At 30.9% G+C, this 13695-nt stretch overlaps 1 protein-coding gene across 1 annotated transcript; it reads right to left on the reverse strand.

Annotated features, from left to right (window-relative positions):
* Window positions 1–8407: 8407 nt before the first annotated feature.
* On the reverse strand, window positions 8408–8973 carry LOC146886686 (uncharacterized). Its single transcript, XM_085672463.1, has 2 exons — window positions 8547–8973; window positions 8408–8436 (listed from the first exon to the last, which is right to left on the reverse strand). Exons 1-2 carry the CDS (start codon window positions 8971–8973, stop codon window positions 8408–8410), a joined length of 456 nt encoding a protein of 151 aa, XP_085528589.1.
* Window positions 8974–13695: the final 4722 nt, after the last annotated feature.

Raw genomic sequence — 13695 nt, forward strand, 5'->3', positions numbered from 1 at the left:
ATTAGATGAGAGTGGTTAGAAGGCTATGGCCCAAATGAGGTTGTCGAAGAATCTAAGTGGAAAATTTAAGAGAAATATAAAATAATGAGAGAAGAATAATATAATATTTCTTGGTTTTGCTTAAAGAAAAAAATAATGATTCCACATTATCCTCTAACATTAATATAATAGGCACGTGTTTGGTTGCACATCTTATATCTCATTGTTTAAATCACATCAAACAAGAAAAATAATAGAGAAGTTACAAATAGTACCTTCTTTTGGAGGGTAGAGAGAGTTTTGAAACCCTAGTTTTTTAATCGTTAGAGACTTGTTTGATTTTGTGAAATTACATGTTTCAAAGTATATAAATATGTGACTAATTGATTATGTAAATTTTCCCTAGTATTGTAACATGCTCTATTAATCCATTTTTCACATTCAATCTAAATTTTGCATCACATAAAACATATTTGTTATTTTGTTAGCTTTATTAATGGAAAATACTCAAAAAATTTATTAGCTTTATTATTTTTGTTAAAATCTTTATTGTGTAAAAATTAAAATTTATATAAATAAACAACCTTTATTTATCATTTAAACAAATTAAAGAAATATTAATGGAAATTTAAAGAATTACATGTTTACATGTTAAAATTAAAATTAAAACACTACTAAAAATTCTTATATTACATGAGAATTTTCTTGTGAATTTATTAAAAAAGTTTGCAAGAAAATACTTTTTTATGCTATTTTTTCTAAGAATTTTAATTAGCAGATAATTCTTTTGTGAGTAATTATTTTTTACAAAATTTGTTACGAAAAGTGTTTTACACAAAATATTTTACAAAAAAATTGGCAGCAATTTTCTGTAATTTTTTTTTTCATAACAAAATTTATAAATATTTCCTAAAAAAAAGTAAAAACAAAATTGACATGAAATATAAATTTTTTTAACAGTGAAATACATAAAATTTTCCATTTATTATTATTTTTTTTGACTCGAAAAAATGTCATGCTTGTCCTACCTATATGAGCAATTTAAAATTTTCATTTAAAACTATTACAAGAGCAACAAAATTCAACATGTTTTTCACATCTAACCTAACTAAGAAACTAGAAGATACACATTTTTTTCTTTACACATTTAATCCTCCTAGTTGGAGGGTCACCTTGACTAAGCTTAGCCACCAACTTACTTTCTCATCATTTTCATATTATATCATATTATATTATATTATATTATATAGAGAGAGGAATCCTATGAAATTTTATATTTTTGTTTATTTATCTTTTAACTTTTGCTTCTTTTATATATATGTTTGTGTGAACCACAACTTTGTTAATGCGTTAATGCTTAAAGACATGAATGCTTCCCTACATTTATGCAATATGAATTCTTTTTCTATCTCCTCTCCACAAAATAATTTAAAAAGCACAACTTTTTCATTACTTTTCTTTTCCCTTAAACCACTCTAGATTTTTCCCAACCCCACATGGGTTGCCCAAGTTTGTGTAAAAGTTAGGTTATATTATTAATTTATTTTATTTTCTTTATAAAAAAAAAGTTTAATACAAGTTATTTAATTTTTGAAAACACAACAATATATATGATCATTAATCTATTTGCTTATAATGTTTAATATTTTTGTTTGTTATTTGACACAATATTTTAAGGCTAAAAAAATGTATTGAGAGACATGATTTTCCCAAATTTGTTACTATTAGAATGGTCAAAATTCATATAAACAAATACATATAAATAATAGAAAAATGAATTAATTCTAGAAATAAAATGTATATGGTTCACATGAGGCTTTATGGTACCTTTGGTTGGTGCAAAATGCAGGGAAAAAGTTTGCCACTGAACTTAATGGGTTAATGGGACCTATAGAGTGCATGGTATGATGGAAGGTGGAACACACACCAAAGCTTTTAACTTGTATAAAGGCTCATTCTTTTATAATCATTGCCATGAAGATAATCACACTACTTTGTCAAAGACCTTTTCTTTAGAAGTTTTTGCCAAATGAAATTTCTTACTTATTGTACCTAACTTAAAGGTTGTGGATCTGTTTTGAATTACGAGTCAAATTATATATAAAAATAGGGGGAAAAAAATCTTCGACACAAAACCATGTGACATAGTTCCTACGGATAAAATAGTTATAAATGTTAAAAATTTAAGTGTCAGTCTAAGTTTCACATTAGTTAAAAATAAGAAAATATAATACTATGTAAGAATAAAGACTCATAAACTCATTATCATAAAGTTTTAGATTGAGAGTGATGTCAATGTCTTATCTGGTTAGGCTTTGGTGTTCTATTTTTTCAGCAAAATCCTCTCTATAGATCTAACAAGTGATATCAGAGCTGATAGTAAAATCGACTTAGACGAAAATGAGTACTCATAGTTGGGAATAATAAAGAATAATAAACTTTAATATTTATAAAAAAAGTGAAGGTGGTGTAAAATGAGTATATAAATTTATTACGTGTTAAATTTAACCCACTTATATGTCATCGTGTATTTAAAGAATATTATATTTTTCTTCATAAGTTAGTGTCTTTTATTATATTGACTATAGTATATAGGCTTTTATTCGTTTCGTTATTCCTCTTAAATATTATTACCTAGATTTAGTCCATTGTAATTAAACAAGTTGAAATTTGAATCTCAACATATAAATTATCAAATTAATAAGCATAAAATTATTATTTTTTAATTTAATTGATAAAGTTAGTGTATTTCAGGATAAATACAATTAAATCAAGTAAAAGTATTTAGAATAAACGAATTCCGAATTTTTTATTTAATTGATAATGAAGGTTGAGTGTTATTTAAAAAATAATAATATAATTCAAAATCTATATAGATTTTTCGGGCCATTAATGCTATAACTAATCCTTCGGCTACGACACGCAAAGTATTAATTGAAAGTACAAAGTACTGTTTTAGCAGTTTATTTTTTTATAATTATTTTTCGATTTAAATACTTTTTTGGTATTCATTTTCGTAATGTTTATTGTGGATGATTCTCATTTTGACAGAATATTTAAATGAATTCTCATTTTTACCGAATACGTGCTACCTGTATAATGCTTCGTTAATGATTTAAATGACATTACAGAAAAAGACCAAATAAAACACGAATTGCGAAAATAAGGATTATTTAAAACATTCGATAAAAATGAGGATCATTTCAAACATTATATTAAAATGAGAATGATCCGTAACAAATATTACAAAAATGAGGACTAAGTATTTAAGTCTTATTTTTCTAATGTTAATCTGATTAAATAAATTAAAAGTTAAGATTTGAATTTTCTTTTTCAGTATTTTCTTTTCTAAATTTACTGTAACCTAAAAAAGTTCAGTTCACGTTAACAGTGAATAAAATATTATAAAGTAAGAATTAAATCATTAATATATAAAAGTTAATTTGTCTGTCATGGGACCCTGCAACCACACCGTACCTGCGTGTTCCAAACTTCATAAACCCTATCGGGGAAATAAAATATGTCATTTTAAATAGAAAAATAAATAAAGATTTAAATTGAGTAAAAAAAAAGTACTTATGACATCTTTTTACCAGTCACTTTCCCTGTCAAATTTTTTTTAATGAAATAAATTTATCCAAAACTACAAAAAATCATAATAAATTATTACTTTATTAAAAACATTTTTTTTTGTAAACCGACACAATATTTGAAAGGTTGTGTTGTGACTCTAGTTACTATGGCATCAGACATAAACCAAAAACAACTGCAACAAATAAATAAGGATAATCTATGTTGTTTAAATTTTAGAAATTAGAAATTATAAATAGTTAATATTTGATGTCATAAATATTTAATAACAAAAGTTCTCCATAAGTTCAACAAATTTGGACCAACCCAGAAGGTAGGCCCCACCAGTGGAATCAGTGCCCACCAAAAGGGTATAAATGAAAAGAGATTCACACTGGGTTAATTTTCCTTTTCTAAAAGTCAAAACCGAGAAATTTCAATGGTCTAAAATAATTAATTAACTAATTAAATAGCTTCCAGAATGGAATGTAAGTTTGGAATTTTTTAATTGATTTTTTGATATTATTTTTTGACGTTTCAAATATGTAAAATTATAAATACTATAAATGTCAAAACGTTAAGATTAGGTGAAATAAAATGTGTTGGTAAAGAAGAATATTCTATACTTTATATTAATGAAAATAAATTTTAAAAGATTGAGAAAGTGATTATATGTTGAAAGAAAAATTATAAATTGAGACAAATATTTTTCAAAGAAGATACATGAAGATTAAAAATATTAAGTTAGTTAACTTGTTTAGAAAAAATATATTAAATTATTGTTTTAATCATCTTATTTGTTAGATAATTTTAAAATAGTCCTTTAATTATTCGTTGTTTCAATTTAATCTTTATGTTTTTAACTAATAATTGAATGATTATTTTGAAATTACCTTAAAAATGAGAGGATAAAATAATAATTTAACAAAAAAATGAAAAGAGGTACAAGTGAAACTTTTATAAAATATAGTATATAATGATAGAAATAATATATGCATAAGATACAATAATACAATATATTTAAGTATGAGTTAAAAATTGTGTACCTGGAACTAATGAAGGATCCATGGAAGTACGTAGTATGAGATGTTACTGTTCTCTTTCTGATGGATATTTTCAAACGTAAGAGTATTTTACGTTGTTACCTAAAAACTGACTAATGGGTATCAGTTTTATATCCCCTCAGCAGAGACCAGGGACCTCTCAAAATGTATCTGATTATTCAAGCCCATCACAGACCGTTTATTAAACAATCCAACCCCATCACAGATCGTTCATCAGAATACCCAAAATTATATATATATATATATATATATATATATATATATATATATATATATTACCCATACAATAATTAATATTAACGAATAACTTAATTTATTATTAATGCTAATCCATAATAATAATTATATAGAGAATAATAATTTTATATAATTTTATTATATAAAATATAACATTCTCCCACTTGGATAACATTAATAAATAAATAAATTATATCAATTGCAACATAAGTACAAATACCAATTAAGAAATATAAACATGAATCACAAAGATAATATCCGATAGGGATACTTACCATATGCTTAGATTTCTTAAATAATGGATAATATATAGAATAAAAACAAACATAATAAATATGTGATCCCAAAATGGTTCATAAATTCTCTATGTAGAAAGAGAAAAGATGTAACGAAACTGACGTCATTGACAAATTTACATCTCATGAAAACCATAATAATATAAAGTGTAAATCTCAGACTCCCACTAACCCAATACATCAAAAGACTTAACCACACCCATATGAGTTACATGATTTTGAAAAACTCCAACAGATAAGCCTTTAGTTAGTGAGTCTGCTAACATATTTTCTGTAGCAGTATGCTCAATCCGAGTTTGATAATCCAAAACTTTCTCTCTAACAAACAGAAATTTTATATCAAAATGCTTTGAGCGAGTAGAACTTCTGTTGTTTTGAGATAAATGGACGGCAGCAGTGTTGTCACAATATATCACAAGTGGCCTAGAAATACTTTCAACAATTTGAAAGCCAGAAATCAAATTTTTAAGTCACACAGCTTGACAAGTAGCTTCATAACAAGCAACATACTCTGCCTCCATATTGGAAGTAGCTGTAAGAGTTTGTTTAACACTCTTCCAAGAAATGGCTCCTCCTGCCATCATAAAAATAAAGCCAGAAGTAGACTTTCGGTCGTCAGGGCAACCAGCAAAATCAGAATCAGAATAACCAATGACCTGAAGTTGATCAGACTTCTTAAAGGTCAACATATGATCCTTAGTTCCCTGCAAATATCTAAAGACCTTTTTAACAGCTTTCCAATGATCCAAACCTGGATCACTCAAGTATCTCCCTAAAGCATTAACAGCAAAAGCAATATCGGGACGAGTACAAACTTGAGCATACATTAAACTACCAACAGCGGAAGCATATGGGATTTTTTTCATTTCAACTCTGTCATTATCATTTTGAGGACACTGAGATTTGGAGAGTTTGTCACCCTTTTGAACAGGTGTTGCACATGAGGAACAAGAATGCATGTTAAACCTCTTGAGGACTTTATCTATGTATCCTCTTTGAGACAAACCAAGAATGCCACATGACCTGTCACGAGAGATCTGAATGCCCAGAACAACAGAAGCATCACCAAGGTCCTTCATATCAAAGTGGCTATTTAGTATAAATTTTGTCTCAATCAAAAGTTCAACACTACTACTAGCAAGAAGAATATCATTAACATATAAAACAAGAATGATGAAATGGCTCCCATTTTTCTTCAAGTAAATGCATTGATCTGAGGCATTTTCCTTGAAGCCAAAAGAAGTGACCACCTGATCAAATTTCAAATACCATTGCCTAGAAGCTTGTCTTAGTCCATAAATAGACTTCTTCAACCTGCAAACCAAATGCTCCTTACCTTTTTTAGCAAAACCATCAGGTTGAACCATATACACTTCTTCAAATAAATCTCCATTCAAAAAGGCTGTTTTAACATCCATTTGATGAAGCTCCAAATCAAAATGAGCTACTAAAGCCATAACAACACGAAAAACATCCTTAGTAGAGACCGGTGAGAAAGTCTCCTTATAATCAATGCCATCCCTCTAACTATAGCCTTTTGCTACAAGTCTGGCTTTATACCTTTCAACTTTTCCATCTGGACTACACTTAGTCTTGAAGACCCATTTACACCCAACTGGTTTACAACCTAGAGGCAAATCCACAAGATCCCAAACATCATTATGGGCCATAGAAGCTAACTCATCATGCATAGCATTTAACCAATCATCACCATGAGAACTAGAGATAACCTCTTCAAAAGTAGTAGGATCATCAACATTATTTAGATCATATTCATGCTCTTGAAGATACACTAGATAATCATCAGATATAGAAGATTTGCGTACTTTTTGAGATCTCCTCAAAGAAATTTCTTCAACAACATCATCGTGAACTTATTCATCTACTACAGGTGATGTGGCATCCACAAGATCTGGAACAAATTCATTTTCATCACGGACAACTGGAACATCATTATCTGCGGGAAGATAAATAGATGGCACGGGAATAACAACACGATCTTCTCTAAAAGTGACTAGTCGTGGTGTATTGCTCCCACTGTCCAAATCATCCTCAAAGAATACCGCACGGTCAGACTCAATAACCCGCATAGAGTGAGAAGGACAATAAAACCTGCTACCACGAGAACCCACACAATAACCAATAAAGAACCCACTGACAGTCTTGAGATCAAGTTTTTTTAACTGAGGATTATAAGGCCTCACTTCCGCCTTATAACCCCACACATGGAAATGTCTCAAACTTGACTTCTTCCCAGACATGAGTTCATAAGGAGTCTTTGAAACAGACTTACTAGGTACTTGATTAAGAATATACACAGCAGTCCTTGAAGCATCTCCCCAAAGGAAATCCGGTAAGGAGGAATGACTCAACATACATCTCACCATCTCTAAAAGAGTGCGATTTCTCCTTTCTGCAACTCCATTTTGCTGAGGAGTACCAGGCATAGTATACTGAGCTTCAATATCACATTCATCAAGAAATCTAGCGAAAGGTCCAGGATTTCTTCCAGTCTCATCATATCTGCCATAATACTCTCCACCTCTGTCAGACCTTACACATTTTATCTTCTTTCCTATTTTCAACTCAATAACAGCTTTAAAAGACTTAAAAGCATCCAAGGAACTTGATTTTTCCTGTAGGAGATCTATCCAGCCAAAACGGGAATAATCGTCTATAAACGTAATAAAATACCTATATCCGCCCATGGAAGTGGGTGTGATAGGTCCACATATATCAGTATGAATAAGCTCCAATACATTATCACTCCTGTTTGCTCTTGTATTTCTTACTTTTGCGGTAAGCTTGCCCTTAACACAATCAACACAAGTATCAAAATCAGAAAAATCCAAATCATGCAAAATACCCTCTTTAATCAACCTCTCAATCCGAAGTCTAGAAATATGTCCCAGACGTTTATGCCACAACATAGAGGAATTTTCATCAACTCTACTACGCTTATGTCCAATAATAGAATTAACAGACATATCATTCAGATTCAGCATGTAAAGTCCATCATATAAAACTCCTGAGCCAATAATAATTGAATTGAAATAAACAACAAGTTTACCATTGCCAAATTCAAAAGTGTAGCCACATTTGTCCAAAATTGAAACCGAAATCAAATTTCTTCTCATAGAAGGTACATAAACAACGTCTTTTAATAACAAAACATGTCCAGAAGGTAAATTTAAAGAAACTACTCCTATGTCTTCAACTAGTGCTCTAGCTCCATCTCCCATGATAATCTTGGACTCAACATCACTTGGTTTTCTCAGACTTGTGAACCCCTGTAAAGAATTCACAACATGAATAGTAGCACCCGAGTCTAACCACCAAGAATTGGGAGGAACATCAATAACATTAGATTCAAAATAAGCTAGAGCATATAGGAGTATACCTTCCTTATCAGCATTCTTCTTCTTAAGAATATAACAATCAGCTAGCTTGTGTCCAAATTTCTTACAATAGGCACAATTTCCCTTGAAGTACTTCTTCTTAGGCTCCAAAACCACTGGTGTTTTCCCTGTGTTCCCTTTTTCAGGACGAGATTTACCTTTGAAGCCCTTTTTCACAGGTTTAGTGCTTGAATTAGTAGCTGTAAACTGCACACTATGAGACTTGGTCTTTTTAATCGATGCTTCATCTTGAGAAATAATAGCTATCATTTCATCAATTGTCCATTCCTCCTTTTGAGTGTTGTAAGAAGTCTTCAACACATCAAACTGAGAAGGAAGAGATTCCATAACCTGCCAAACCAAGTAACTATCACCAAGATCTACCTTTAGAGATTTGAGTTTGTTATAATAGTGCACAAGCTTCATCATATGCTTACGAACACCACTGACACCATCATATTTGGTCTTCTCAAGAAGTGACAGATATTGACCCTTTTGAGCTTTATCAAAAGTCTTAAACTTCTCATCAACTGATCTCATAAAATCCTTAGCATTGTCATTATCCGGAATGCTCTGTCGAATAGACTTCTCCATGGTATATCTCATCACCATTAGGCACACCCTGTTCGAGTGTTCCCATTTTTCACGAGAAGCTCTCTGGACAATAGTGGACTCAGGCGTAAGAGCTTAAGGTTCTGCTTCTCTCAAGGAAAAATCCATGTTGGTAATTGCTAGATACAAATCCAAAGATTCTTTCCAGTCCTCAAAATTTGTCCCATTTAAAGTTTTGACCGAAGTCAATGGCATAGGCAAAGAAGCTGGTATCAAAATAATAAAGAAACATTTAATACACACTTATTGTGTAAATAAACAAAATAAATATTTCTGAATACACAACAAAATATGCCTATGATATCAAATTATTTCTTATTCACTATGATCCCGCCTAAGGGTCCCGAATCATAATAAATAAGAAATAAAACAAAATATAAAATATAATAAAATACAATGAACATCTCATGCCAAAAGAAATCTAATACCGATAGGGTACAAGACAAATAATTCACATAAAATACATTAATAATAAATTGTATCAAGAAAAATACATTGTATCAAGAAAAATAAAATACCGATAGGGTATAATTAATATTAATGTAATATCAAATTAATTAAAAAAATATTTAAATTATATCATTTCCATAAAATTTCATACAAGTATACCCACGATAGGTGAGTTAACAATTATATAAAATTATATCATGCTTAACAAAAAATATAATAAATTATATAATGCATGAAATAATAATAATAATAATAATAATAATTGTTATTATTATTAATTTAATTTTTATTTATTTATTTATTTTATTATTATTAAATGTAATTATTTTAATAATTTTTTAAGGTGCCGCTGCAATTTTTAGCCACAGTGCACGTGGCCATTAATGTTTTGAAAGATAATTAATGCACGTGGCCATCATGCATAGCAATTTTTATCCATAGTGCACAGTGAGGCTGGTCAATTTTGAAAGATTCAAAAAGAAACTGACGCACAGTACACGTGGCCATGAAGGTGCGAAATATGTGCTACCAAAAGTGCCGCGAACAAAAGACCTCCGATGAACAGTGCGAAAAAAGATATACAGTGATGCAGTGAACAAAAGATGACCACCGCGCATAAACATGTTGTGCACTGTTCAAATATGTGCCGCGAACAAAAGATGATCACCGCGCACAAACAAAACCGACCTCCGATGCAGCATCGTGATCCTTACAGACAGGGCTACCGATTAGGATTTTCAAGAACAATTAGGTTTGTACTGTGCAAACATAAAACCCACAAAATTGGGTCTGCCGAGAGAGAAGCTTATCATTATTGGGGTTTCCTTAATTAGGATTTTAAACATAATTAGGGTTTTAAACAGCAATTAATCTCTCTATTAAATTTCCAATATTATGATACACTTTCCAAAAGAATAATTATATTTTGTATCTTGATGGCTCTAATACCAATTGATAGAAATAATATATGCATAAGATACAATAATACAATATATTCAAGTATGAGTTAAAAATTGTGTACCTGGAACTAATGAAGGATCCATGGAAGCACGTAGTATGAGATGTTACTGTTCTCTTTCTGATGGATATTTTCAAACGTAAGAGTATTTTACGTTGTTACCTAAAAACTGACTAATGGGTATCAGTTTTATATCCCCTCAGCAGAGACCAGGGACCTCTCAAAATGTATCTGATTATTCAAGCCCATCACAGACCGTTTATTAAACAATCCAACCCCATCACAGATCGTTCATCAGAATACCCAAAATTACATATATATATATATATATATATATTATCCATACAATAATTAATATTAACGAATAACTTAATTTATTATTAATGCTAATCCATAATAATAATTATATAGAGAGTAATAATTTTATATAATTTTATTATATAAAATATAACATATAAGTCACATTAAATAAAATAAACATACAAAAAATGCACATATTTAAATTGTTTAAATTTTTAATTTTAACATTCACTTTCTTCAATCATTTCTTTTCGACCAGCAGCATTGATGTTAATGTTATATATAATCTACATAATACATGTATTTCGTATTATTTTTTGTTTTCTTTTATAAAAGTAAGTATAAATGTAATGTTGTCGTATTTGAATTGTTTTAGTCATATTTCTAATTTTTAATATTTTTATAAGTTTGGTAAAATACTTGATCTACTTCAAAGTTCATTCAAGTTGATTTTTTTTCATAAGTTATTAGTCAAACTAAAATAAAAAATAAAGAATTATTTACGTTTTATTTGTATTAAATCATATTTTTTATTACATTCCTATACAAATTTTCATAAAAATGACAACTCTAAATTACATTAAGTTTTAGTTTCACGATTCAAGAAGCTTATAACATAAAAGACAAACAAAAATATTATTTATTAAGGTGTCAATATGGGCCTGGCGTGTCCCACCGATCTGTAGGCCTATAAAAATAACATGGGCGGGTCAAGACAATGAACCCGCAATGGCCCTGTCATCGAAGTCCACAGTCCGCGCGAGCTGACCTGTAAGCCCGCATAAAAAATATTTGCATTTGTGTATATGAGTTACTTTTTTTATGGACTATTGCATTAACGTTCTAAATTTTTGTATGACTGAAAAAAACAAGTATTATGTATTTTTTAATATGCTAAAATTTGAAGAATACATCTTGTATGTCAAAGTACGAATGTGAATATGATGAAAATGTTGAATTATCAACTATGATGCACATATACTGTGAAAACCCTCTCTCTGCTACCAACTTCACAGAAAGCAACACAACTCTTACCTTGCACTCTTCTCCTTCACTACTTCTTTCTCTGCCTTCTCTCTACCAGAAAACATTTTGAAATCACATCCTAAAGTATGAATTATTCTCTCTGTTACAGAATTCATACCTGAGGTTAGTTCAGAAGCACTTCCTCAAGTTGAGCCTTCCCTCCCTACGCGTAAGTCAATCTCAATTCCTCCCTTGTCTTCCAATTTTCGAATTTGGGTATTTCCATCTTTCTGGGTTGAGGTAGGGCCTGTTCTTACACTTGGCAATTGTAATTCAGCGTCTTAGGTTATGAGATTGAGGTGCCCCTTTTGTTGAAAAAAGTTCTTGCTTGTGGAAATTTCAAAGGTAAGGGGAGCTAGCCATTTTTATTCAAATTCGTATAACAATTTGTTTGATGAGTCTGAATTGCATGTTGAAGTGTTGAAATGATGTTTGAATTGCATGATTTTGGTATGGATTGATTGTGTGAAGAATCTGGGTTCTTGCATGTGGGAACAGGTTCGTAATCTGGTATTTTCGCTTGGGCGAGTGACTCTCACCTGAGCGAAAACACCAGAAAACCCATCTATGTTCCTGCGCGAAGTCTCGCCTAGGCGAGCTGAGGTCGCTTAAGCGAGAACCACCCTCGTCTAAGCGAACCCGCTTAGCCTGAGCGAGAGTTCGCCCAGGTTTTTAATTTTTGCCACTGTTAGAGCCTCGCTCAGGCAAGACTGACTCGCCTAAGCGAGACAGCCCCTTGCATAGGCTAGATTGTCTAGCTTGAGCAAGAGCTACTGCAGTGGTTTGCTTGGAGTTCTGTTTTAAAGAGTGAAGTCAGATGTAAAATTGTATTTTGTGCAATTAATCTCTTATATGTTTGAAATGTCATTATTAATGTAGTGAGTGGTGAAAATTGGATGAATATGAATTATGAGGAGTTGTGGTTGAAATAGAATTTCAAGGGAAATTCATATGAGCTTGTTAGTGTGTGTAAGGACATGAGGAATCCGTATTGATTGGTATCTTAAAACTCCAATAATCATTCACGCTCAGATAGAGCAGAATGAATTATGTCGTGAGGAGTAGCAGGAGGTCCTAGTCTTTGGACTTGATCAAGTCTTAGACGTGAAGGGGACTTACCCTGGGAGTGGTTGGGTGATAACCCCTTGTGCCCAAACTCTGTAGAGTTTGGGAACCTTCACAGGTGCAAGCCACCAAGAGCTCCAATGTCGCTTACACAATCCGGATATCAAGTCTAGAATTATATATAATTGAGCTATGTTTTTGTGAATGATAATTATGATATGAACTGTATGATTTCTCTTATTTTCAGTTAGCTCACCCTTCTTGTTTATGTATGTTTTTCCTTGTGTGCTCTCTTTTGCAATGATCACCTGCTGTTGGTGTGAGCAGAGCCGAATCCAGATGAAGATACCCCTCTCCTGAACAGGAGTTGATCGGTTGCATGGGTGTTCCGTGGTAGTTTTTGGGTTAGATACCATGGAGTTTTGAGATGTATAGATTATCTTCTTGTATACTTATGCTTGCCACCAGGAATTCATAGTATTGGTTTTGGATGACTGTATCAGCATTATATAACAATTATTTCCTACTATCTGCTTTGCTTGATCATAATATAATGTTTTATTTGGTAGTGTGAAAACTATTAAATGGGATGTTACATATACGATATGTGTATCGGATACGACACGTATCTGATACGTCGATACGTTTATTTTCAAAATAATAAGATACGATACATGATATATGAATATTGAAAAGTGTACAATAATTCTTAAACAAATATAATAATTATATGATTGTTA

Source organism: Vigna unguiculata, chromosome 4 (assembly GCF_037176805.1).
Source record: "Vigna unguiculata cultivar grain cowpea cultivar isolate G323 ecotype 2 chromosome 4, ASM3717680v1, whole genome shotgun sequence".
NCBI classification, from domain to species: Eukaryota; Viridiplantae; Streptophyta; class Magnoliopsida; order Fabales; family Fabaceae; genus Vigna; species Vigna unguiculata.